The following is a 25,723-nucleotide window of genomic DNA, read 5'->3' as shown; positions in this document are numbered from 1 at the left end:
TGGTGCAGGTTCGATCCCAGGCCTGGAAACTTTTGCAAAAATAAATAAATTTAAAAATCTACAAACGTACACTGGGAAACATATTTGTATATTCCCAGAATACATTCCCAGAAGAATCAGACCAAGGTATTTAGAGTGTTCTGTCTCTGGGTAACGCAATTTCATGGTTATTGTTTGCTTTTTATTACGGAAAATCTCAAGCCACTCAGAAGGAGAGAGAAAAATATAATGAACCCTCCTGTACCCATTATCCAGACTGAACAACTGTCGACATCTTGCCCACGTGTACTGAGCTCTGCAGAGGCATCTGGGAGGACTCTCAGAGAAGCAGGAGGGAAGCAGGGGGTGGCGGTGGTGCTGGGCAGGGCTGCAGGCTAGTCCTAGCTCCCAGCTCCCAGCTCCCAGCTTGGGAGTCAGAAGGAACAAACTTGTGAAGCGGGGAGGGGTCTCCGGCCTGGTTTGAACCCCGTGTCTGCCCTCCCAGCCGCCCCAGACCTGGTCCTCAACGCAGAGATTGTGCAGCAGAGCACCTACCTGGAGGACCGGCCCATGTTCATGCTGCAGTGTGCCATGGAGGAGAACTGCCTCGCCGCCTCGGCCGCCCAGACCAACCCCACCACCGGCTACCGGAGGCTCCTGCGCTTCTCCTCCCAGATCCACAACAACGGCCAGTCCGACTTCCGACCCAAGAACGGCCGCCACGCGTGGATCTGGCATGACTGCCATAGGTGAGCCTCCCTGCCAGCGCCCCCAGCTGCCCCAGCCTGCAGGGCTCAGGGGGGATTCAGTATCACAGGGTCCCGTAGAGACCAGCCGAAGAGCCACATGGCCCTGGGAGCAGGGTTCTTCCTAGTTGGAGGGCGTCCCATCTGCCACGCTGGCTTCCACATTTGCTGACACTCCTCTGCTCCCCTCCCAGTGTCGCCGGCCCACTCGCCCTCCTTGAACCCATTCACTTTCTTGCCTCCATTGCCTCTAATGTTAGCAAACAAGCTTTGTTTTGAGAACCCAGCGGCTCTCCGTTGACCTTCTTCAGTCAATGGTTTTCAAGTGTGTCCACAGCAAATTCGTGCTCTGCGGGATGCTTGGGCTTCTGCAGTTGCTGGAGTCTGAGTTCGTGAAGAAATAATTTTTAGGATTTCCCATCGTGGCTCAGTGGTTAACGAACCCGACTAGTAACCATGAGGTTGTGGGTTCAATCCCTGGCCCCACTCAGTGGCTTAAGGATCCGGCGTTGCTATGAGCTGTGGCAGCTGCAGCTCTGATTCGACCCCTAGCCTGGAAACCTCCATATGCCACGGCTGTGGCCTTAAAAAGACAAAGGCAGGAGTTCCCGTCGTGGCGCAGTGGTTAACGAATCCGACTAGGAACCATGAGATTGCGGGTTCGGTCCCTGTCCTTGCTCAGTGGGTTAAGGATCCGGCGTTGCCGTGAGCTGTGGTGTAGGTTGCAGACGCAGGTCGGATCCCGCGTTGCTGTGGCTCTGGCGTAGGCCGGTGGCTACAGCTCCGATTCGACCCCTAGCCTGGGAACCTCCATATGCTGCGGGAGCGGCCCAAGAAATAGCAAAAAGCCAAAAAAAAAAAAAAAGACAAAGGCAAAAAAAAAAGAGAAAGAAAAAGAATTTTTAAATCCTGGTATACGTGTTTAGTATCCCTAGGAAGACAGTGGGCATGGACACAAGAGTTCTAGATCTAGGAGTCCTGAGGCCTGGTCTGTCAGCCCAGCTGTGCCTCAAACCAGCTGCATGATGTCAGGCCAGCTGGGCCACATCAGCCGGGACCTCTCGTGTCCCTTCCAGACCCCAGTCTATGGCTCTGAGCCCAGTGCTATATAAATCCTGGACAAGAACTGAGTGAAATCCTAGAGCCAGTCCCAGCTGGAGCCAACAAAACCACCCAGCTTATCTTCCTGCCTCTCCCCTCTTTTCTTTCCCTTTTGCCTTGTTTCCTACCCTAATCCAGAACCCGCTGCCTCTGCTTGTTCTCATTTTCTCCTCAGACTTGAGCTGGGCAAGTGGAGGGAACAGAGTGAGCACGCTGCTGAAAATGAAGCGAGGGAGGGAGGGAGGCCCCTGCCATTCAACACAATAGCAGCCCCCCCATCCCCACCCCCAGGGGTCCACAGTGAGCAGCTGCCCCTGTGCTCAGAATCCCGATCCTTACAAGAGCTTTTGCACTAGGTCCTACTTCCCTGAGTGAGGCCCGAGAGCTGGCAGCATCTGCCATCAGTGCTGAATCCAAGACCACTTTGCAGATTCGCATCCAAGTCTGCATGTTAATAGGGTCACCAGGGAACTGTGTGCACATGAAAATCTGAGAGGCCCCCGTCTGGCTGCCTCTCGGCGTCCTTCCAGCTCTAAAATTCAGTGCCCACTGTTAGGGGCATAAGAACTAACATTTATTGACCCCCTTCACGTGCCAGGGCAGGGAACCCTCGTTTTCCTGGGTCAGGAAATGGAGGCTCAGGGTTCATGTGACTTGCCCAAGATGACACAAGAAGCTGGGGCCCTCCCTATCTGATTCCCAGGCTACTGTATGCATTCTTTCTGTTATCTCTGCCCAATCTTCATGAGAAATCTCTTGGGGGTGGGGAAATTCCCATTGTGGCTCATCGGGTTAAGGACCCAAGGTTGTTCCTATGAGGATTCAGGTTTGACCCCTGGCCTCGATCAGTGGGTTAAGGGTCCGGCATTGCCAAGAGCTGCGGTATAGGTCGCAGATACGGCTTGGGTCCAGCGTTGCTGTGACTCTGGCGTAGGCTGGCAGCTGCAGCTCTGATTCAGCCCCTAGCCTGGGAACCTCCATATGCTGTGGGTGCAGCCCTGAAAAGGAAAAAAAAAAATCTGTATTGGGCTGCTTCTTCATGTCATAACATATGGATAGGTCACATTTGAATCTGTTTTAGGATAGAGCTGTTCAACCCATTTCAAAAGAAAGGACTATGGTAGAATTTTGGGGTGCTACAATTTCTTCATATAGTCAAGGACTATGGTAGAATTTTGGGGTGCTACAATTTCTTCATATAGTCAACCCTTGAACAACATGGGTTTGAACTGCATGAATCCACTTATAGTGTTTTTTTCCCAATAAATATAGTACCTACATGTATTTTCATTTTACAGATTTTAAATTAACTCAGTGTGGGGAAAAGTTGGATTCCACACTATGTGGAATCAAAAGAACTAGGGTTTGAGGCCCAATTCTAGCCAAATGGTTGCAACTTCCTGCCCTGGAGGAGGTGAGTCATTTATCAGCTTCTTGGTTTCCGAGGCAGAGACAGCAGGAGGTGATTTTTAACTCTGTGGCGGTCAGCACCCCTAACCTCTGCATTGTTCAAAGGTCAGCTGTAATTACTATCGGTATGTCCTAAAGTCCTAATTAGCCAAAGATGTTTTGGTCCTTATATGGAAGCATGGAGGGGAGTTCCTGCTGTGGCGCTGGGACTCAGGTTCCATCTTGGGGCCCACCAAAGTGGGTTAAGGATCTGGCATTGCCACAGCTGTGACTTAGGTCGGGACTTGACTGCAGCTCAGATCTGATCCCTGGCCAGGGAACTCCATGTGCCTGGGTGGGGCGGGGCGGGGGCACAAAAAAGAAAAAGAAAAGGAACCACGGAGGTCTTTTACAGGGAGGAAGTCAGGGAGTAGAATTAAAGCCATGACATACGGGTGCCTGATTTCCTTCAGAAAGCACATGGGCAGAAACACTGGCCTGTGGGTCTCTAAGTAGAAGGTAATTGCATCTCTGCCCTGCATATGGCGCTCCACCCAGGCACCACGTGGTGGGAGTCTCCCGGTGACACAGGCCTGATCTCCAAAGAACAGTCCCTTCTCTAAGGATACACATGGCGACGTTCTGGAAGTGTTTCTTCTGAGCTGGAGCTCCAGGAACTTTGACACCCCGCACCCACCCCTCCAACCCCTGCTTTTCCTGAGTTCTGTTTTATTTCTTTGTTTACGGATGTTGCAATCAATGATTTGGGAGGGATGGCTGGGAAAGAACATCCTGGCTAAGCATATGTCCCTTCAGGGCTTGCCTTCCTGGACCTTGGCTGAGAACCTCTGACCAGAAGTCCCCAGGGAGTGTAAGAAGGCCTTCTCCAGGCTCTGTGGGAGGACCTTTCAACAGGACCCCTGGCCCCAAATCTCTGTCGGGTCCCTGTGGGAGTGTGATGAAAGCTGGCCCATCCTCCACTCCAAAAAGTCATTTCTAGATGGAACATCCTGTGTTGGCAGATTTACAGACACCGAAGGCCATCTGTGGGGCCGAGTTGAGAACCCCGGCTCAAATAAGTGTGAGCAGGAAGACTCTCCCTCCCGATGTAGTGGGTGCTGCAGTGAGGAACAGAGCTCTGTTCCTTGAAAGCACTAAGATGAAACACAGAGACTGACCCCCGGAGGAGTCTCCTTAACAACCAGACCTAGAGGGAAATGCCAGGAGCCCTGCTCTTTCATATTCATGGCCCTTGATGGATGGGGGTCCCCCTCCCGCTGAGCATCCTGCCTGGACCACTGCCGCCCTAGAACTCCGGAATCGCACGGTTAGAAGGCTGTCCTTCCTCTCATCCAGGTTACAGTCACCTCTGCCTAGTGTCTGATATTCTTCCCCCCCATAGACTTCTGAAATTTTTTTTTGCAAATCAGAGTTTCCCTAACTTTATCCCATGGCTCAGCACCCCCCCCCACCCCACTTAGACCCCTGAAGCTCAGGACACTCAGCCTGAAGAGAGGAAATGTCCCCTGATCACCAGGAGGCACCTCCTGCCTTCTCAGCAGCCCTGCTTTGTGTCTCCTGGGATGCTTGTATGGGTGGTGGAGGGGGGGCGCCCCTGGTTGCAGGGAAATGTGGCCCCGGAGGTGATGTCCACATGCCCCCCAGACAGAAAGCATAGAGGCTCCCGCAGGGCAGCCAGCCAGAATCAGGAGGCTCCACACCAGCTGTTTCGCTCCTGGTGTCTGCAGGGGAAAAACTGAAGAGTTGGGGGAAGACTCTTAAATCAAGTTTTCAGGAAACAGGGGGAGCGGGAGAAGGTCAGCCTTACAAGAGTCCGTCTGTGGACTCCGTCTGAATTTTGTTTAGACAACGGAACATAGCCTATTCCTCTTCAGTCTTTCCAGCCGGTAAACATGGTAACATAAACCCCTCTCTGAAAGATGCAGACATGTTTTAGGCAGTGAGTCAGACCTCATGTCTCATCATGCTCTCTCCAGAAGCCAAAATAGACTCGTTCAAAATCATCCCTTCAACAGCCACAAAACACGTCCTTGTGAATGGTCCCTGTGGGCCTCTGGCTCAGCATCCTTTTACCCAGCAACATGAGTGACCTGGGAAAAGCCCAACTTAGGAACTTCTGACATTATTTTTAGCACAAGCCCAACACAGGAGGAAGGGAAAAGAGCCTCTAATTTCCTCTCTGCAGCCTGGCCTTTTAATCTCTCTCTTCCCCCTGTCCTCTCCTGCTCCTGTTCCAGCAAAGGGAACCTGAGACCAGCCACCTGAGGCTTGGGAGGCCAGGGAGCTGCTGTGGATCTGGGGATGATGGGAGCGATGGGAGCAGTGGTGCTGGTAATAAAATACGATGCCATCACTCCCAGGAGGGGTACAAGAATGAGCGGTGCCAGGTACCTAGTGCTCCTCAGTTACAAGCCCCAGATTTCAAGCAAGGAGGTATTTCTGTGATGTCTCCTAATCCATCCTTCCAGAAGCCCCCACAGGGGTCACGCTGTCATTCTGTCTTTCCTAAGGAGGGATCTCGGGTTGCACAGAAGCAAAACTCGCAATTCTATTCCCCAAGGCTGGGTACCTTGTTCCTGGTTTTCCCCCATTTCCCAAATGTCCCTGTAATGACAGAGACAAGCACATTCAAATCTGTGCAGCCGCTTGTGATTTGCATATAGCAGCTTAGGATGGGCCTGGCTACCAAGAGCCTCAGCCTGTTTCCCTTATTTATTCTGCACCAAACACAGGCCTTCCCAAGGATCTGCATCTGTTCTCATCTCCCCTCAAGGTATGAGTTGGGACACTGTTAAGGAAACACTCCAGCAGAGGAGTTCCTGTTGTGGCACAGAGGAAACGAATCTAACTAGTATCCATGAGGACATAGGTTCGATCTCTGGCCTCACTCAGTGGGTTAAAGATTCAGCTTTGCGTGAGCTGTGGTGTAGGTCACAGATGCGGCTCGGATCCCTGTTGCTATGGCTGTGGTGTAGGCGGGCAGCTGCAGCTCTGACTGATTTGACCCTTAGCCTGGGAACCTCCATATGCTGCAAGTGCAACCTTAAAAAAAAAAGCAAAGAAAAAAACAAAAGAAAACATTCAGCTGAGGCAAGAGGCACCGGAGTGCACAAGCGTCCCCCTCTGCTCCCTTCTTGGGCCCGCATGATGCACCTGCCACCCTCTCTTGCGCGCTGGGCAGGAAACCCTCTCTCCCCCTCCTTTTTATTTGCTCAATGTCACCTGCTTCGGTACATGGGTGCCTTTCCCACACCTCCTCCCCTCTTCAACCTCTCTCCCTCCGCACCATATTCCCACCTTAAAAAGTCTTCAGGAGTTCCCCTCGTGGCTCAGCAGAAACTAATCTGAAGAGTATCCATGAGGACGCAGGTTCGATTCCTGATCTTGCTCAGAGGGTTAAGGATCTGGCGTTGCTGTGAGCTGTGGTGTAGACCAGCGGCTACAGCTCCAATTCGACCCCTCGCCTGGGAACCTCCATATGTGTGGGTGCAGCCCTAAAAAGACGAAAAAAAAAAGTCTTCAAAAGACATCAAAGATGGAGTTCCCATTGTGGCTCAGTGGGTTAAGAACCTGACATAGTGTCTATGAGGAGGCAGGTTTGATCCCTGGCCTCATTCAGTGGGTTAAGGATCTGGCATTGCCACGAGCTTCGGTGTAGGCACATGTGGCTCAGATCTGGTGTTGCTGTGGCTGTGGCACATGCCTTTGGCTGCGGCTCCAGTTCAGCCCCTAGCTGGGAACTTGGCATGTGCCACAAGTGCGACCCTCAAAAGAAAGAGGAGAAAAAGACATCAAAGAGGGACTGACATTCACCTGCAGAAAGTGTACCACGTAGGAGCAGTGGCTGTGGCAGCCACCTGAGGGCTCAGGAAGGTACTGCACGCATCTACTTTAAAAAATCCTAATTTATTGGCCTTATTGATGCCAGCCCCGTGCTCATCAGTTTCCCTCGCACGTTCCCACGACAGCCCGTGTGTGAGGCATCATTATTCCCGTTTAGCTGACAAGAGACCTGAGGACTGGGAAGGGGAGCAGGCTGTCCCCCTCCAGAGCCCATGGAAGCCCTGTGGTCCCCGACTTCGCCTCCATCCCCCCTTCCCTTTGTGCCCCATGACCCGCTCCTCTCCCACCTGGGTCACTCTAGACCACACTGCTCTGCCCAAGGTGTACCCAGAGGGAAATGGCCAGCTGGGCTGGCAGGCAGCAATCACTCCAGAAACTGATTTCCAGCCCCCCTCTGTCTCACCCCCCAGGCACTACCACAGCATGGAGGTGTTCACCCACTACGACCTGCTAAACCTCAATGGGACCAAGGTGGCAGAGGGCCACAAGGCCAGCTTCTGCTTGGAGGACACGGAATGTGAAGGAGGTATCTGTGGGGGGGGGGGTTGGGAAGCTTGAGGGGGACGCAGATGCTCCTGTGGCTGTGCTCACCCAGCCCAGAGCCCAGGCCTGGCTCGGGACTCTGTCACCCTGGCCACCAAGGACTTTTCCCTCTGGGGACCATTCCCACTGGGAACCCCATGGCGAGAGCATGGGGCCTGGGCAGTGGGCAGGCCGGCCCATCAAGGCACGTGGTTGCCCAGAGTTAGACCAGAGAGCACTGGCAGGTCCACACGTTTTCCCGGGTAAGGCCCAAAGCCTCGGTCCCCTCCCACTCTGGCTGCCCAGCCTTTCTCTCTGTGCCCCAACACCAAGTGCCCCTGCACCACAGGCACTTACCTTCAAGGTCAAGCTCACACCCTCCCCCCCGCCCGCCCCCTTGACGTTTTCAGACTCTCTCAACTGCCCCAGGTGGAGGCATCACTTGCTCACGCCCCTCACTGCCGCCACACCTACACCGTGACCACCTGTGGGCACAGCTGCCAACCTGACATGGCCAGGGTCTCTGAGAGGGGACACTTGACCTTATCAGGATGGCCAGGCTTAGGGTGGTGTCCAGATGTGGCTGTTTCTCAATAAATGGGTGCAAATTGTTAGCTGTTGACGTGGCCCCTGGCATGCCATGGAATCACACAGCAGATGGGTCTGGGGCACCTACCATGTGCCAGACAATAGGCTGACCCAGGAGTCAGAGAGACAAGCCAGACGGAGCGCACATCCAGAGCAGATTCCCTAGAGGGAGACAAGACCCCCGCATCGGGCTCAACAGTAAACACCCAGACTTACCAGATAGGCACATGCTCTTCATTCCCAGGCTGATGTTCCTTAGAAAGGCAAGGGTGGGAGTTCCCGTTGTGGTGCAGCAGGTTAAGAACACGACTAGTACCCGTGAGGACTTGGGTTCGATCCCTGGCCTCAATCAATGGAGTAGGTTAAGGATTCGTTATTGCCGTGAGCTGTGGTGTAGGTCACAGGTGCAGCTTGGATCAGGCATTGGTGTGGCTGTGGCGTAGGCCTGCAATTACCGCTCCTATTCCACCCCTAGCCTGGGAACTTCCATATGCCGCAACTGAGGCCCTTAAAAAAAAATAAAATAAAAATAAAACGAGAAAAGAAAGGTGAGGGTAGGCCAGAGTAGCCAGGGAAGGCTTTGTGGAGGAGGGGGCCCGAAGGGAGCAGTGGGATGTGGGTAGGGAGTCCAGGGAGGGAATGCAATGAAAGGAGAGCACAGAGCAGGCTCTGAGCCCAGGTGAAGCAGAGGATGAGGGCTTGGGGGGAAGGAGAGATGTTGAGGGTGGAGTTTGGGGATGTCACTCACCCGGCAGAGCTGCTCAGGGCCCTTAGTGGGGAGGGTGTCACAATGACAGAGGAAGCCTCTGCGGGCAGTGGGGCCATGGGCGCCTGGTGACAGGCTTTCCTCTGCCCCTGCCTACAGACATCCAGAAAAGTTATGAGTGTGCCAACTTCGGCGAGCAGGGCATCACCATGGGCTGCTGGGACATGTACCGCCATGACATTGACTGCCAGTGGGTTGACATCACAGACGTGCCTCCTGGAGACTACCTGTTCCAGGTAAGGGGTGGGAGAAGGAGCTCCAGGCCTCTGCTGATGGGGGGAGGGCTCTCTGCCTTAGCGAGGGGGAGGCAGCCTCCTTGCTGATGGTACCCAGACGGAAAACACAGGAATGGGCGCCAGGCTGTCTAAAGTGCAGGAGCCTTGCACCCAGACACTGTCACGGTCACCCAGGTAACCCAGGTATGCGAGGCATACAGACTCCCTGAGACATCAGTTCCGTTAACACCTGGTGCTTACAAATCAAGATGCACCTGCATCTTGGTCCTCAGGCCAGCACTTTGTGCCACCCTCTAAGGCAACCTACACTTCTTGTGTCCTTTGGAGCTATAGTCTCACCTCTGCCCCGATTTCTCCCAGGGTCCTTATCCTGCCTTGGTCTGTGCTGTCAAGGATGAAAGCAAGCACACAAAGAGCCATTTACTCACAAGTGTTTGTGACTTACCTCTCCCAGAAATGTTTGCCTCACAGAAGAGGATCTGCAGGGAGGACAATTTTCAATGCAAAGAAATGAATCTATAATGGTAGAATGTCAGGCACTAGAGACAGTGATTGTGTGGGGACTTCCCAGGGTTCCACATACTCTGTCCAGGAGGAAGGGCGACCCTGGGGAGGAACTAAGAGGCTTTGGCCTCCCACTTTCCTGCAGATAGCTGCATGCCTCAGCCAGGGCCCTGACTGGTGGGGAGCCAAGGGGCACCATATCCTGTGGAGACTTCGTTTCACCTTCTCATTTTTCCCACATCCTCACCCATCTTGCTTTCCAGCTTGACGTTTGGGTGGCAGAGTGGGCCACCAAAAGTGTGTCATTCTGCCTTGTCATTCTGCTCCTAAGGGAGCATTCAGCCAGCCCAGGGCCTGGCCATGGTCCCCCACCCTACAGACACTCCTGGGAGGAACTGCCACCTGCAGGGAAGTAACCACAGAGGGGCTTTGAAAGTTTCCCTGGGCAGTTTCAGAGGCTGGAAAGCAGACAGCCAAGAGCTTTTCCACCCACGAGCCCAGAACCGCAGACTCAGGGAGGCCCAAGCAAAGAGCAGTGTGCTCTTTCTTTTAAAAACTTAATATCCGTGTCTCTGTACACATACGCCGTGCGGGGTGGCTGATGTTTGAGGTTTTCTATCACTTTGCTGGGTGAACCTGTAAATTCTGACCATGCCATCTCCTCGAGAACTATGGCTTGGAGTTCCCATTGTGGCTCAGCAGTACCCCGCAAGTATCCATAAGGACTCGAATTCGACCCCTGGCCTTGCTCAGCGGGTTAAGGATCTGGTGTGGCTGTGAGCTGCGATGTAGGTCACAGACACAGCTTGGATCTGGCGTGGCCGTGGCTGTGGTGTAGGCCGGTAGCTGTAGCTCTGATCAACCCCTAGCCTGAGGACTTCCATATGCCTCAGGTTTGGCCCTAAAGAGACCAAAAAAAAAAAAAAAAAAAAAAAAAAAGAAAAGAAAAGAAGAAAAGAACTATGGCTCATGGAAGGTCAGTGGCAGGCCAGACCCTGCCTTCCCCCTGTGAACACACTGTCTCATGTAACCCCCCAGGGAAGGGCTGTACCATCACCCTCAGTTCATCGCCAGGCAAACCTAGGTCACATCGACTCTGTATTCTATGTTCTTGACCCTTAAACCATAGTTAGCACATTAACTTCTTATGGGCACGTTCGTGGGAAAGAATATTTCCCTTGATACAGACATGGAGCTCTAGACGTGTGAAAGCCCTGGCCTGGGAGTCACTGGCCCTCTCCACTCCCACATGGACCCAAGCGCAGGCGCCAGGAATGCTGCACAGGCAGGAGAAAGCCGGGCCAAGGAGGGAGTGGCGTTCCAGCCAGAGGGGCCTGTGCACAGAGGCTCAGAGGCAGGGCCCAATGTGTTACTAGGACCCTGGTTCTCACCACTGCCTGGATCCACAGCAGATGTTTTTGTTGGTTTGTTTCAACACAAGACAGCTACTGCCACTTCATTTATTTATCTTATTTATATCTTTTAAAAATCTATTTTAATGTATGTATGTATTTATTTATTATCTTTTTAGGGCCACAGCCACAGCATATGGAAGTTCCCAGGCTAGGGGTCAAATTGGAGCTGCAGCTTGCCAGCCTACACCACAGCAACACAGAATCCTTAACCCACTGAGTGAGGCCAGGGATCGAACCCACGCCCTCATGGATACTAGTTGGATTTGTTACTGCTGAGCCACCATGGGAACTCCTTATTTTTTTAATCCTGTATAGCCGATTCACAATATCCCATAAATTTCAGATGAACAACATAGTGATTCAAAATTTTTCTAGATTATAATCCATTTATGGTTACTGTAAACTGTTGTCTGTATTCCCTGTGCTGTACCATATATCCTTATAGCTTTTTTGTTTTAGTTAATGTATTTATTTATTTATTTATGGCCACACCCATGGCATATGGAAGTTCCCAGGCTAGGGGTTGAATCAGAGCTGCAGCTGCCAGCCTACACCACACCCACAGCAACACCGGATCTGAGCCACATCTGTGACCTATGCCACCCCTTGCAGGATCAAATCTGAGCCAGAGCTGTGAAGCTTATTTATTTTATACAGAGTAGTTTGTACCTTTTATTCCCATACCCCTATCTTGCTCCTCCCCCGTTCCCTCTCCCTACTGGTAACCACTAGCTTTTCTCTATATCTGAGTCTATTTATTTTTTGTTATATTCACTAGTGTATTTCATTTTTTAGATTCCACATATGTGATAACCCAACAGTATTTGTCTTTCTCTAACTTATTTCACTAAGCATAATACCCTCTAGTCCATCCATGTTGTCACGAATGGCAACGTTTCATTCTTTTTTACGGCTGAGTAATATTCTATTCCTGTGTGTGTGTGTGTGTGTGTGTGTGAGAGAGAGAGAGAGAGAGAGAGAGAGAGAGAGAGAGAGATCTTCTTTATCTATTCATCTGTTGATGGACACTTAGGTTGCTTCCACATCTTGGTTATTGTAAACCACTATCCTCTTGGGTAAGGTGCTAAAGCCACTACCCACAGATCCTCAGGGGATGTAGACGTGTACATACAAGAGTTTGGTGGAATTGGGAGACCACTCGTTTCAGCCCCCAGCCCCGCGCCCAAGTGGGTTGAACAGACCCTGACAGCCCCCGCTGCCCTTACGAGCACCCATCAGGGACACCTGGGTGGGCTCCCCCAGGGGTGGGGCTGCTTGCTGTGGGTGAAGGGCTTCCTGAGCTTCAGTGGGTAGGTGGCTCTGCCCAGGGCTGTGAGCCAGGCATGGCCTCGGGCAGGGGACAGCTAAGCTTGTCGGGTGGAAGAGACATCAAAGAAAAGTCAGATCACCCCAAGCAGGACATTTCCCAGTCTTCGCTGAGAGACAGAGTCACTGGGAGGACACAGGCTAGGGCCCCCAGAGGGGCAGAGGCCCCCACTGGTCTGTTCCCACAGCAGCTCTGGCAGCCCCAGCCAGCCTGCTAAAGGGTCACGCCCAGGCCCTTCTGGGGGGAAAGGTCTGAGAGCCCCAAACCTAGCCAGCTGCCCCCCAACACACACACCCATCTAGGGCAGCTCTGCCCCCACCCCTTGCCTCCCCGGGGTCTCAGCCCTTCCGAGCGGAGCAGGACCCTCCAGGGAAGGTCTCATTTGTGTTCTCAGGCCCGGGTCCTGTCTCCTCACCCTCCCACTCCCCTCCTTCTCTTCTGGGTTCCTCATCCCAAATCTCCCGTATCTGTCCACTCACAGAAGCCCCCTCAAAATAATGATCCTTTGTGCTCCCACTTCTTTGGGCCACACCCTCTTACCTGGGGTGATGCAGAGGAGGAGGGGCAGCCCCCCAGAGTCCAGGCTCTGCACTGGGAGCAGGAAGGGCTTAGGGACCCCCCCCAGAGCAAACCAAGGCCTGGAGAGCAGAAGGGACATGTCCAGTGTCACACCATGGGGAGTAGTGTCGTCTCCAGCGCCCAGGGCAGCCCTCCTCCAACTCCCCACAGTGTCCAGTCCTTGTCCCCCCATCTCAGCACGTCCTGCTCCCCAGCTCCCTTCCGGCTCCTTCAGCAGCTGTTCTGTGGCCTCCAGAGGCCCCAGCTCCTGCCTCTGGACAAACCTCAAACCTCCCAGGGCACCCAGGAGAGAGGGTGACCCCTTTTTTGGAGGCTTACTCTTGATAAGGCTGTGTGTGTGTGTGTGTGTGCACGCGCGCGTGTGTGAATGACACCAAGACAGACAGAGGTGCGTGGCGGCCTCCCCCTCTGCCTCCCCGCCCTCACCTCCAGCCAGTCCTGCCCTGGCTGCTCTGGGAGCACCGCCCTTGCCAAGCTTGCTCCTTCCCTGAGGTCAGTCCTGCCAGAAAGGCGGGCCTGGTCTCAGCATCTCCACTGGGCCTGGGATGGAGGGCAGCTGAGGCAGGACCCCCCCCGCCACCGCGACCTGACTCGTCCCCAGGTTGTCATTAACCCCAACTACGAGGTGGCAGAGTCTGACTACACCAACAACATCATGAAGTGCAGGACCCGCTACGACGGCCACCGCATCTGGATGTACAACTGCCACATAGGTAAGGCACTGGGGCCTCCTGGGAAGCACAGCACCCCCAGGGTGGGCCCCCTCAGGCCTGCCAGCCCCCCCCCCCGGAATCCCCGACCCCCAGCCCTGCAGCCTACCTCCAGGAGACAGGCAGGAGCCTGTCATTTTCTCAAGAAACCAGAGCAGCTTCCTAATTTGGGTTAGAAACCTCAGGGCAAGGGACCAGCCACGCATCTCCACACACAGGAAGGACGTACTAGACACACAGGCCTGGATGGAGACGGGCTTTTCACAGCCAGCTCTGGTTAAGGAGGAGGGCCGTACAGAAATGGGTGGCCCGGTGCAGACCCCAGAGCTATTTAAGGACTGAGGCCACCAGCTCATTATGCATGAGACCTCAAAAATGTGGGCGTCAGCAATTTGTGGGCTCTGTGTATCATTTTCCCGTTGAGAGCTAGAAGCTGGTCCACCCCTGTGGCTTCTGGTTGCCAATAAAAGAAAGAAGCCTTTCCTTGTACTTCGTATGTGCAACCTGGGTTACAAAAGGGGAGGCTGGGCTTTCTCTCCTGCAGGAAAGTGAGGGCCTCGCTCTCGGTGCAGGCAGAAGCTAAAAGCACTAGATTTAGTCACTACCTTGCTCCACTTTGACAGAGCACCTAACACGTACCTGGCTCTGGAGATGACCAGCACCTGTCACGGCCCTAGTGGCATCACAGGAAGGTGGCCCCACTGGTCACCTGGGGAAGGCAGTGGGTGGCTCCAGGCTCCTGGCGAGGCCTGAGCCTACAGTTTGCCAAACTCTCTCCCTATGGCCTCCCCTCAGGTGGTTCCTTCAGCGAAGAGACAGAAAAAAAGTTTGAACACTTCAGTGGACTCATAAATAACCAGCTCACCTCGCGGTAAAGGAGCCATGTGGTCGCTCCCTGGCTTCAGGCCGCAGGGCGTCTTCCCCAACAACTGCAGCCTGCCCGGCTCCCTTCACCCAGCCCGTCTCGACCCCCTGCAGCCACAGCCAAGCTCAGGAGGACAACGAGGAAGGCGTGTTCCTGACGCAGCCTGGGAAGGCCTCTGGGGGTGGGGCTTGTCCACAGGGCTGTGGGAGCAGCGCCAACCAAGAGTCATCTTTCCAGGGCCGCAGGTGCACAGGCTGTCACCAACCTGTCCCATCCCAAACACGTCCACTCCCAGTCTGACACCATGCGCTCAGCTCACCCCAGGTAACATGGGGTCATTTTCTTCTCAGGTTACACGTTGGCAACCTGAGTTATCAAACCAAGGAGGTCAGGCTGAACCCAGTTTCTCCACCTCTTAGGTCATTTCCAGCCAACCTGAATACCTAGACTTCTCTTCCAACTAAACCAACTGCCTCTACTCTGTTCTATTCTATCGACACATATAAATAATGCTGCCACGCGTCTTCTGATTCGGTGAGCTCAGAGTTGGTGCTTCTCTTTCCCCCAGCCCCCCACACCCCTGCATCCTCTCGTTTTTCAAGATACTATTATTACCTTTTCACAGACTTTGAAACACCAGGTAACTTAGTGGCATTTAATATTGGGCATCTGGGCCTTTGAAAGCATAGCTCAAAAGAAAACCCAACCCACCTGTGTAAGTGACTCATCTTTCTGTCCTTCCAGTGCTGTGGGTAATTGATTCAGCGGTGCTATAACCAGGGTCCTGGGTGATGAGGACACTCACCCATCGCCATGTGTCATCACAGACACTTTACATACTTGAAACTTGGAATAAAAGATTTACAACCTGCATGTGTGTTTCATTTGGGCCTCTGCACCCAGCCACTGAACAGTAAGTTTCCTTCCCTTAGTTAGCAGTCAGGGAGCTTTGCACCCTTACAGGTTCTCATCTGCACAGATGTGGGTTCCTGGGCCCCTCCCATCCAGCATGGCCAAAGGGGCCTCCTTCAAAACCCACCGTGAAGGAGAAGCAACTCCTGCCCAGAGCAACAGTCTAGGAAATGAGGAAAATCAACAAATACAGGACTCAACATTTCATCAGCTCTTGTTTTTTTAGTGAAATGTGTTAGGGGCACAGCCTGGTGAGGACCAGATGGGACATTTAGACTCAAGTCTCAGGAGGCGTCCCCAAAGGGCCATGCCTGCACTGGGCTCTGGGGGAGGGTGATGGAGCAGAGCATAGCCCGTGTTCTTCCCCAGGAGCGGTGAGGGTGGATGCCAAGCCAGCGGCTGTCCCCAAGGCCCGGGGCTCCCACTGTCACAGCTCAGCAAGTCAGAGGGGATCAAGAGGACCTCGGAACACCCGAGTTGGGCCACTTAGCACCAACTCTACTCAAACCAGAAAGATGAGTCCACCAGGACCCTGTCCCCACAAAGGGCCTCCCACCTCTTCCTATGAGGGGAGAGAACTCAGCAGGCATCTCAGAGTTCACCTCTTAGTTGGTTCATGTTTATTTCTGCAAGGACCCAGTGGGACTCGCACAAAAGGCAGCACTAGGACCAGACAAGAGGGTCAGGGCCCTCAGCATTGCCAATAGCCCACAGCTGCTCTGGGGGAGGCTGGGCAGGTGTGGTAACAGGGGTTAACCCCCCTCCCCCCCCAAAAAAAAACCAGGCAGGCTCTATGCAAAGATGCCTTCAAGGCCCAGTTTCTCCAGCAGCCACAGGTCTCAAATGGAAGGCAAACAGCTCCCCCTAGTGTCCTAGGCAGACCATCACATTTTGAAGCACTTAGGTTGTAACTCTTAAATTTTTATTTTTTCTCAACTTGGGGAACTAGACCAAACTCAAGCCCACCATGCCCCACAGTGACGCCCCTAGGATGGCGCAGGTTCTAGTGTGTGTAAAGGCTTGTGGTGCTGGGGCACCAGCCGAATTGTGGGGGGCAGCGGTCCAGACTGGTTGGGCCTCTCAGGGCCTCAGGGTGGTGGGAGGCTCCATCGCAGGCCGCTCTTTCTTTCTGTGTTGGAGCCCCAGAGCTCGGGCTACCAGCCTCCGTGCCACGGCTGTATTTGTCTGTGGTCTCTCCTTCGCCAGACGCAGGAGCTCTAAAAAGAAAGCCCCACAGGGTGGAGACTTGAATTCAAGGCTATGGCCTCTCCTCCCAGTGACAGGGCAGCCTCAGAGGCCATTAGAGCCAAACTCCGAGGCCCAGCTGTGTCCTGGCGTGGCCAGACGCTGGTGAGAGGGGGCCACCTAGGACTCCAGGCCCCCTCTGGGGTCCTGACCTAATCCTGCCACCTCTCTGTGTGCTCCCCGTTTCTCCAGCTATGGGGGGAAGTATTAATCCCGTCCACCTCCCTGCTTTGTAGGGCCCTTTAAGAGGGAAGCAAATCAGGACAGGACACCTGGAGCTCCTGGATCAACAGACAGGATGTTTATTGTCCCCAAGACGTCTGGGACAAAGACCACGTAATCCACAAGAATGTGGAGGGCCTCAGCAGGCTTCTCCTGGGCCAGTTTTGCCAGTCACTGCTTTGCAACCCTGGAAAACTGGCCTCTAAAAGCCCCATCGTGCTTTCTGGAAGGAGGGAGGGGAAAGGGGAGGGGTCATCATTTCAATGGCACCTTGTGTGCCGCCGTCACCGCTATGGAAAGTCTTATTCACTCCTCTGGTCTGCTAGTACGGTATCTCAGAGAAAGAAACCACCTCACAGATGTTAGCTGACTTGCTCAAGGACCAGCTTAAATAAGTGCCAGAGCCAAGGTCACTCCAAAGCCCAAGCTCCTTTATCCTACAGCAGAACACGGTTTCCAGAAAGCTTTCCTCTGAGCCACCCCCAGAAGAGGAATGGATGGAGGGCAAGCCCAGGACGGAGCAGCTGGCAGACATCACTCCTGATGGGTCCTCGCTCCCCAGGCACCCAGACCCCCTGGGGTGGGGGTGGGGCGTGCACCCCATTGGCTACCGATGCCCAGGGGCCCTAAAGCAGAGAACTGAAGGCAGGAGTAAATCAGAGGGGAGGCCCCGCCCTGCCCCGCCCGACCCCGCGCTCCCACAGCCTTCCCACCCAGACCCCCGGCTGCCTTACTTGGCCTCTGCAGGGCCTTCAGCTTGGACTGCTGGGTTCCCTGCGTGAGGGGCCGGATCTTGAGCATAGAGAAGTCCCTGGTCAGAGCTTCAGCAGCTACGGAAAGAAGAGATCTGAAGCCATTCTCTCCTCCTCCTGCTAAGGCCTCCCAGGACCCAGGAGCACACAGATCACCCCAAAGCTGATGTAGCTGCTTCATACACCCACTAAAGCTCAGGGACAGGGCTGCCCTGCCAGCACTCTGGTGCGGCTGGGACAAACTCCATTGGCTGGCCTCATCCCCCAGAAGCCTGCAGGCCTCTCAGAAGGAGAGCCTGTGCCTAGCCCTGCTTCCACGCTCCTGCCCCAGGCTGCTCAGGAGCCACACGGTGAGGCTGCGGTTCTGCCATCAGGAGAGGCAGGCCCCTGCCTCCTAGAACCTGGGAGGTTAAAACAAACTCCATCCTTCCCCACTCAAACCCTCCCAGAGTGCGTGCCCTCACCGCCCCAAGCTGTGCCGGGCCGTGGAGCACTTGGGCCACTTACGGACAAGGCCTGTCAGAGCTGGGACGGGCTTCAGGTCCAAGCCACCGTACAGATGAGGACAGTGAGGCCAGGACATGGTCTGCCTGTGCCACACAGCTTAGGGGAGTCCAGAAGGCAGCCGCGGCCATGCCTGGCCCACTGCTCATCCTTTCCAGCGACCCGGAGGCCTTCCTTTCAGCAGCTCCTTCTCTAGGGTTGAAGTCCTCACCATGCCCTGCGCCTCTGGCTCCCTAGACACTGCCCCCCACACACACCGCCCCCGGCCCCTGGAACCCTCAGGCTCTCCTGAGGCTGGGCCTTCACCAGCCATGGCCACTCCCAGCTGTGTGTGCAGAAGCCTGTGGTTCCGAGAATACCAGCAAAGGGGGACCAGGGGTCACTTTTTATAACTAAACCCAGAGAGAGCAGTGGCGTGGCAGGCAGCTCAGGAAGGGGCTGGGAGGGAGGAGGAGCCCCGGAATGACAGCCAGGAGGCTGGCTGGCGTCCCCAGCTTTGACACCGAGAGGCTGCATAACCTTGATCAGACACTGACATGATGGGAACCGTCTCCCCGTCTGTAAAACAGAGGTCGTCTCACACACTTTTTGAGGCTGTCATGAAAACGGAATGAGAACACATCTGCTCAAACCGTATAAGATTCCGGCACTTGCATGCTTTGGACCTACATAAAAACAGCACCTTCATAGGCTTTCATTTAGTATGTGGCAACACCTAGGGCTTAGACTGTGACATGCGCTCAGTTATATCACCTGAACCTGAACCCTCTGAACTGAAGACACTAAGAGGAATGGTGTGGCCGTGAGCTTCCTGACCCAGAGCTCGTTGTGCCCCCTGGACTTCTGGATCCAGTGGCCAGGAGCTGCCCGGCCAGTCCACCGGCTCAGGGTAGCCTGTGCCCCGACCTGAGGAAACCAAGGCGCCCTCCCTTCCCAACAGCGGTCGGAGGAGGAGCCGAGCCCACTGGGCAGCTGCCTTACCTGAAGCCAGGCAGGGAAAGACTCCCAGTGCATGTGTGTCGTCCACCCACTGGATCTTGAACCCCTTCTCTCTGTGCCAGGGAAAAGACATGGTTATGAGAGCAGATGGGCAGAACCCCTTCTGCTGCAGAATGTCCCCTCTCACCACCAGTCCTTAAACACTGCGAGCTCAAGGCAGGTTTGTCTCACCCAGGAAAGAGACAACTGCCAGCGGCAAACTTTGGCTGAAGCCCATACAGTCAGCTTCAGAAAGCCTAGTATCACCCCTGCTGATCGGGTGGGCCCCCGACTCCTAGAAATGAAAAAGCCAGGACCCAAAGCTCACAGGGCACCACGCCAAGGGCCAAGAGGGCTCCTTACAGGGGCTGTCACACAGGTGAAGGGTGGGATCCGAGGCTGGAGACAAGAGGCTCATGTGGAGGGGAGACAGACGGGACCTAAAATAATCATGTCATTGCAGCTGCCCTGAGGAACTTTCTTCCTGCTGGCAGGAATGCATCCCAGAGTCTGGGGCCTGTGAGAGGCCAAAAGCAGTTCTGGGCCCTGCAGTCCCAGGCCCCAAGGTCCGGCCAGGCTGGCCGAGGAAGCCACCAGTGGCCCCAGTTCAGCTCCACCCCCAGGGGTCAAGGGCAGATGAGCCCCTCATGCTTTCTGTTTTTTTTTTGGTTTTTGTTTTTTGGTTTTTATTTATTTATTTATTTATTTTTGTCTTTTTTTTTTTTGCTATTTCTTGGGCCGCTCCAGCGGCATATGGAGGTTCCCAGGCTAGGGGTCGAATCAGAGCTGTAGCCACCGGCCTACGCCAGAGCCACAGCAATGCAAGATCCGAGCCGCGTCTGCAACCTACACCACAGCTCACGGCAACGCCGGATCGTTAACCCACTGAGCAAGGGCAGAGATCGAACCCACAACCTCATGGTTCCTAGTCGGATTTGTTAACCACTGCGCCACGACGGGAACTCCCCCTCATGCTTTCTGCCAGCTCAGGCTTGGGAAGGGCAAAAGAGGCTGTTAGCGCAGTGGTCAGACAGGGTGTCATGAAGAAAGGGATGTTTTCAAAGCCTAAGTAGGAAAAAAGAAGGGGGATGAGAGAAAAAAAAAAAAAGCATTTAGGAAAAGAAGAAAGGATGGGGTTCCCGCTGTGGTGCAACAGGATCGACAGTGTCTTGGGAGCACTGGGATGCAGGTTCGATCTCTGGCCCAGCACAGTGGGTTAAGGATCTGGCATTGCCACAGCTATGGTTTAGGCTGCAACTATAGCTCGTATGTGATCCCTGGCCTGGGAACTCCAGGCCAGCCAAGAAAGAAAAAAGAAGAAGAAAAGAAAAAGAAGAAAGGAGAAAAGACTGGGCTTGGATCCACGGAATTTGGGGAAACAGGAAAAGCCTTTTTCTCAATACATCCCACCTCCCATCACCACCCAGACTCTGTCCCAGAGCCGCTCAAGCCCAGTGCACCCCAGAAATTTCCATTCTCGCCTGGAGACGGCCCTCCATCTACTGACTGACTGGGTGGCAGGTCGTGGAGCAGGGGAGGTGGTGGCTGCCTGGGTCCCGCATCCTGAGGGCCAGCCCGCCGCGTCCTAGCTGGGTGCAGCCATGCAGGGGGCCAGGACGGAGGTCAGCTGTTTTGTCAGCAGGACCAGAACTCAGGCCTCTGGAAAAGTATCTATAACCAAAAAATTAGCTCTCCTCTTGCACACAGTCATGGCCAGGAGGCCGAACTGCGCAGGAGTATGGAGCCCAGAACAACCACAACCACTTCGTGCCTTTCTTTCTAGAATGCTGGGCATCAGGAGAGGGGCAAGCAACTGTCCCCACAACAAAGGGGTGTCTGAGCTCCTCTCCAGAAGCCGGGCACCCGTGCCCCTGCCTCTCCGACGCCTCACCGGCACTCACTGGAACTCAGAAAAGGCTACCAGCAGGTCCTCGGTCTTGAATGTTGGCTCAAAGTCGTAGATCTCCACCACGTGGGCAAAGTCCTTCTCCCCCGGCAGCTCCTCCGCAAAGGACGACGTGTCCACGTGGATGTGCTCTACCTGAATCTCCTTCTGGGTCAGGTTGTCCGTTATCTGGGGGAGAACAGGCCCTTTAGTGAGGGGGGCTCTGACCCAGGGCTCTAAATGACTGCCCTCCAAACCACAGGAGGCCTGCAGGCTTCCGGGCCGGCAGGGAAGACAGCGTCTGGGCAGGAGTCTGAGAAAGCCAGCAGGATGGCAGACTGGGTCAGAAGATGGAGAAGCATGAGTTTTAGGGCAGGAACTTACTTTTGTGGCGTCTCCACTGGGTGGCTGGCACTGACACATGTTACATTTCAGAGAATCCCCCAAAACTCTATGCTATAGACCCACTTTACAGATGGGTACACCAAGTCAAAGAACTAAATAATGCTGCCCCAAGTTGCTGACAGTAAGACACGGCTGGGCAAGCCTGGGATGTTTCCTACTCTCACTGACGATGAGATAATAAGCAAAGCTCTAGGGTCTCAGTCCTTCATCCATAAAACAGTGATGAGGATGTATCGCCGCTGGGCTCAGGGGCCGACACACCGCTCCGAGTAAAGGAGAGGGTAAGACACAGCTTCAGGCGGCAGAGTCATTTTCCTGACCAGCATCTGCAGTGCATCCCAAAGCTCAGGCCCCAACCTCCTTCCTATGTTACCTTGTGACACATGTGTTTTATCTGCTCTATTTTCAGGTGAGGAAATAGAGACTTAGACAAGCCAAATGACTTGCCCACGGTCCTCCTATGTGGTTGAGCTGGGACCCAAAGCCACACTGAATCCCAGATCCGGGGCCTCCTCCCTTCTGTGACATTAGTCCCAACTCTTGTGGGCCATGCCGCCGTGTCCCTCCCCCATGTCTCCTAAGGGACCCCTATCACCCAACACCCGGCCCTGCTAGTCAGCACCCCCCCCCACCCCGTGGCCCTCGGGCCCCATCCACCCTCGACTACACCCACCTCACTTCCGCCCTCCCTTTTCCGGGCTTAAGAGCCTCATCACCTCCTGCAGCAGCTCACTGTAATGGTCCTCAGAGCAGCTGCCCGGCCCCTCCTCTTCCACCTCGTCTTCCTCGTCTTCCTCCTCTGCCACCAGGCTCCTCTCCAGCTCACTCCCATGCCCCTCTTCCGAGTCTGGCTGCAGACTGGGCCCAGGCTGGGTGGCCGTCTCCGGCCCGTCTCCTGTCCCCGAGTGGCTCTCAGGCCCCGGGGGCTCCGTGGCCACTGGGTCCGGCAGCAACTCCTTCTCACAACTTTTGCCAGGGCCTTTTGGGTCTTCTGGGGCCTGAGTCACCAACACTGGAAGCTCCGGATCAGAGCTGGGGTCCCCAGCCCTGACATCTCCGGGCTCTTCTGGGGGCCTGCCAGCTGGAGCATCTCCTAGGAGCCCTGGCGCAGGGGGTGGTGCCCGTTCTTCTTGCCTGCGCCGCCCCCGGGGCACGTACAGGGCCTGGTCCGGCTTGCGTCCGCGATGCCACCGGCCGGCCCGCACCCCTCGGGGGCCAGCTGCCGCTCCCTGGCTTGAGGCAGGCCGAGGACCTCGGTACTTGCTGGGGTGGGAGGCAGGAGGGCGGCAGGGGCCAGAGGGTCCGTCTGAACTGGGTAACCTGGAGCAGGAGCAGGCGGTGATAAGAGCAGTGTTTGGGCCCCAAGGAAAATGGAGCCACCTACTCTGCAGCCAAGAGGCTCTGAAGTCAGCGTCAGGCAAAAACCAAAGCCAGAACACCTTCACAACGCATCGTAGTGGAGGCTGGATGCTATTCCTGAACAAGCCCCAAGCAGCCAGCTCTTCTCCGGTGATATAAACCAATTTAGAGACTGCTGAGTCCTCAGTTACTCACCAGGTGAGGTAAGTACTTGCATTCGGGAACTATGTTATTAGAAAAATATGTAACTTTGGGGCGTGGGAGAGGAAAGTTCTGGGAGTTTGGGATTAGCAGATGCAAGCTGTTACACATAGAACGGATAAGCCACAAGGTCTTACTGGATAGCACAGGAAACTATATTCAATATCCCGTGATAAACCATAATGGAAAAGAATATAAAAAAGAACCTGAAGACTGAAGCACTGTGCCAGACACCATGACCTAACACAACATCGTAAATTAACTATACTTAAATAAATAAAGTTCTCTGGTGGCCTAGCAGGTTAAGGCCCGGGCATTGTCACTGCTCTGGCTTGGGTTGCTGCTGTGGCATGGGTTCCATCCCTAGCCCACATACTGTGGGTGTGGCAAAAAAAGAAAAAGAACAATGACTGGACTTCAAAAAAAACCCCAAACTTTAAGTAAAGAAGTAAAAAGAAAAAGGTATGTAATTTGAAAGGCTAGGATCATAGTCATTATGTTAAGATCCTGCAAGATGCACATGGAAACAGGTAAGTGGGAGTTCCCATTGCGGCTCAGCAGTTAACAAACTCAACTAGCATCCAGGAGGTTGCAAGTTCGATCCTTGGCCTCGCTTGGTGGATTAAGGATCTTGTGTTGCCATGAGCTGTGGTGTACACTGCAGATGCGGCTCAGATCTGGAGTTGCTGTGGCTGTGGTGTTGGCCGGCAGCTACAGCTTGGATAGGACCCCTAGCCTGGGAACCTCCATATGCCATGGGTGCAGCCCTAAAAAGACTAAAAAGACAAAAAAAAAAAAAAAAAAAAAGAAAGAAAGAAAGAGGTATGTGAAGGCCCAGGTGTCCTCTCATGATCATGGCTTCTGAGAGGCACAAGCTCCCTGAGAGGAACACTGGGCAGACAGACACCGTTGCTGCCTTAACTACTCTCTCCTTCTCTCTTTTGGCCCAACAGTGCATAGCTGAATTATTAAAGGAATTTCACAAACAATGCACATTTACTCCACACTGGAGCAGAAGGCAGCAGTGTCTCTAAGCAGATGAGGCTGGGGATAGAGGCCAAGGCCTTCCAGCTCTGGACCGTGGTTCCCTCGGGATCCGGGAGGGGGAGGCGCTGACCAGCTTACCCGACCACCCCCAAAGAACCCCCAAGGAGCCTCCAAGGCGGCAGGATACACACCTGATGTCCAGGTGACAAATGACCGTCCTCCTTCTCCAGCCCTCCCCAACAGAGAAGCTGCTCAAAAGATCAAAATTCTCCGCTGTCCTATGGATCAGGTACCGGAGGCGACTGGAGAGTGGGGGGAAAAGAAGGACCCTGGGGAGGGAGGGACCGGAAGGAACCGCTGAGGTTTGGGAGGGGGGGTGCTCCAGGTGCAGTCCCCAGGCCTTATGCCCACTGAGGCCACTACCGGTTTAAAGACAGCTTAAACACTAGGCTCCCTCTGCCCCCTCGGGTCCCAGGTTGACTGCAGAGGACATGCCAATAGATTATCACAGGTCGCTACTGGCGCCATCCCCCTTCCGGCGCTGGGCCCCTTCAGTCTCGGGTTACGATTAGTGTTGCACAGAAAAGATGGAGCTGGGAGAGGCTTGAGAGCATATTATTAAACCTAATTGCCAAGGTAAGAGCCAGCTGCAAACCCGTTACTTTCGATGCACCACTGGGCAAGGTGTTTCTGGACGAACACTGCCCTCCTAGCAGCAGAGCTGGTGCAGGCAGCCCCCAGAACGCCCTCCTCACCCTCCCCAGGGCAAACCCTCACTCCAGTTTACTTTGATAGCTGCTTCTGCAGCAGGAAGCGGTCCAGTTCCTCCTGGATGCGGTGCACGAAGTCATTCTCAGCTGAAGAGAGGAAGACGCCGTCCAAGCAGAGAAGGGCCAGGGTGACAGGTGGGAGAGCCTGCGGGTCCACAGACACGGCCGCGATCAGAGCACAGACCCGGTGCCAATCCACAGCCAAAGTCTCTCCTCCCATCAGAGAGGAGCCAGGCTCCAAGGCGAGGAAAAGAGGTGTCCGGGATCTCCGGGCAGGGTAGTAGCCGGGCAGAGAGGAGTCTCCCGGCTCCCGCTGCGCTCGCTCCCGTGGTCCCCGGCCCTCGCGCCACCACCTCCGGCCTGCTCTGCGGGCGCAATCTACAGCTCCAAGCCCGGGAGCGAAAGGCCCGGGGTGGGGTGGAGAGCGAGCCTGGCCGCGAGAGAGCGCGGCGACCCTCCCCAACGCCCGCCCGGCTGCAACAGCACTCACCGCGGCCGCCCCGCGCGTCTCCGCCGCAGCTCTGAAGGTCCCCAGAAACCAGCGCGCCCTGCTGCGGAGAACCACCCCGGCCTCCGCAGAGCCGCAGCGCCACCGCGCGGGCTGGGGGAGGCATTGCAGTAACAGAAAAGGTGAGCTCTTTGATTGTTTTGACCCTGAGAGCGCACTGCCTCGAAGGATCAATAAAGTTCAGCAAATACTTTGGGGTGACTCCTACATGCTAGGTCATGGGGGTACTAGATTTTCCGGTTCATTGTTCCCCTCCCTATGGACACAAAAGAGGAATAAATAGGAATTTTCTGGACACCAAGTATTTCTTTGACCATTGTTGCCCTTCCTTGGAACTTGCAGAGGTCCCACTCACACCAACGGGTTACTAACAAGGTGTACTAGCCTTGTTGGTAACAGGGTGG

The 25,723-nt window shown here is 54.6% G+C and overlaps 2 protein-coding genes across 5 annotated transcripts in view; one reads left to right on the top strand and one right to left on the bottom strand.

The window, feature by feature from the left end:
- Positions 1-15,462, top strand: part of LOXL2 (lysyl oxidase like 2) — a 105,174-nt gene extending 89,712 nt beyond the window's left edge. For 2 of the 4 annotated variants that reach the window (XM_021074114.2, XM_021074115.2), the window contains 5 exons: positions 485-728; positions 7,490-7,605; positions 9,055-9,191; positions 13,618-13,729; positions 14,522-15,462. In XM_021074114.2, coding sequence (XP_020929773.2) covers positions 485-728; positions 7,490-7,605; positions 9,055-9,191; positions 13,618-13,729; positions 14,522-14,601 — 689 coding nt within the window. In that variant the 3' untranslated portion in view covers positions 14,602-15,462. Of the gene's footprint in view, positions 1-484; positions 1,324-1,597; positions 2,981-3,028; positions 6,315-7,489; positions 7,606-9,054; positions 10,367-11,400; positions 13,730-14,521 lie in introns of those variants that run through there. The other 2 variants (XR_014828318.1, XR_014828319.1) reach the window with 2 other exon arrangements.
- A 944-nt stretch (positions 15,463-16,406) lies between these two features.
- R3HCC1 (R3H domain and coiled-coil containing 1) lies at positions 16,407-25,359 on the bottom strand. Its single transcript, NM_001435766.1, has 8 exons — positions 25,302-25,359; positions 24,829-24,956; positions 24,233-24,370; positions 22,211-22,814; positions 21,106-21,278; positions 19,208-19,278; positions 17,705-17,800; positions 16,407-16,720 (listed from the first exon to the last, which is right to left on the bottom strand). The coding sequence occupies exons 2-8, from the start codon at positions 24,936-24,938 to the stop codon at positions 16,584-16,586; spliced, it is 1,329 nt and encodes a 442-aa protein (NP_001422695.1). The 5' UTR covers positions 24,939-24,956; positions 25,302-25,359; the 3' UTR covers positions 16,407-16,583.
- Between the last annotated feature and the right edge of the window lie 364 nt (positions 25,360-25,723).

The sequence above is a fragment of the Sus scrofa genome, chromosome 14 (assembly GCF_054392235.1).
Source record: "Sus scrofa isolate SSC_HxYL_T2T_F1_AM1 chromosome 14, Sscrofa_HxYL_maternal_Yorkshire_Landrace_v2.0, whole genome shotgun sequence".
NCBI classification, from domain to species: Eukaryota; Metazoa; Chordata; class Mammalia; order Artiodactyla; family Suidae; genus Sus; species Sus scrofa.
The sequence above is the reverse complement of the archived record's forward strand: the minus strand, read 5'-3'. Positions and strand labels throughout refer to the sequence as shown.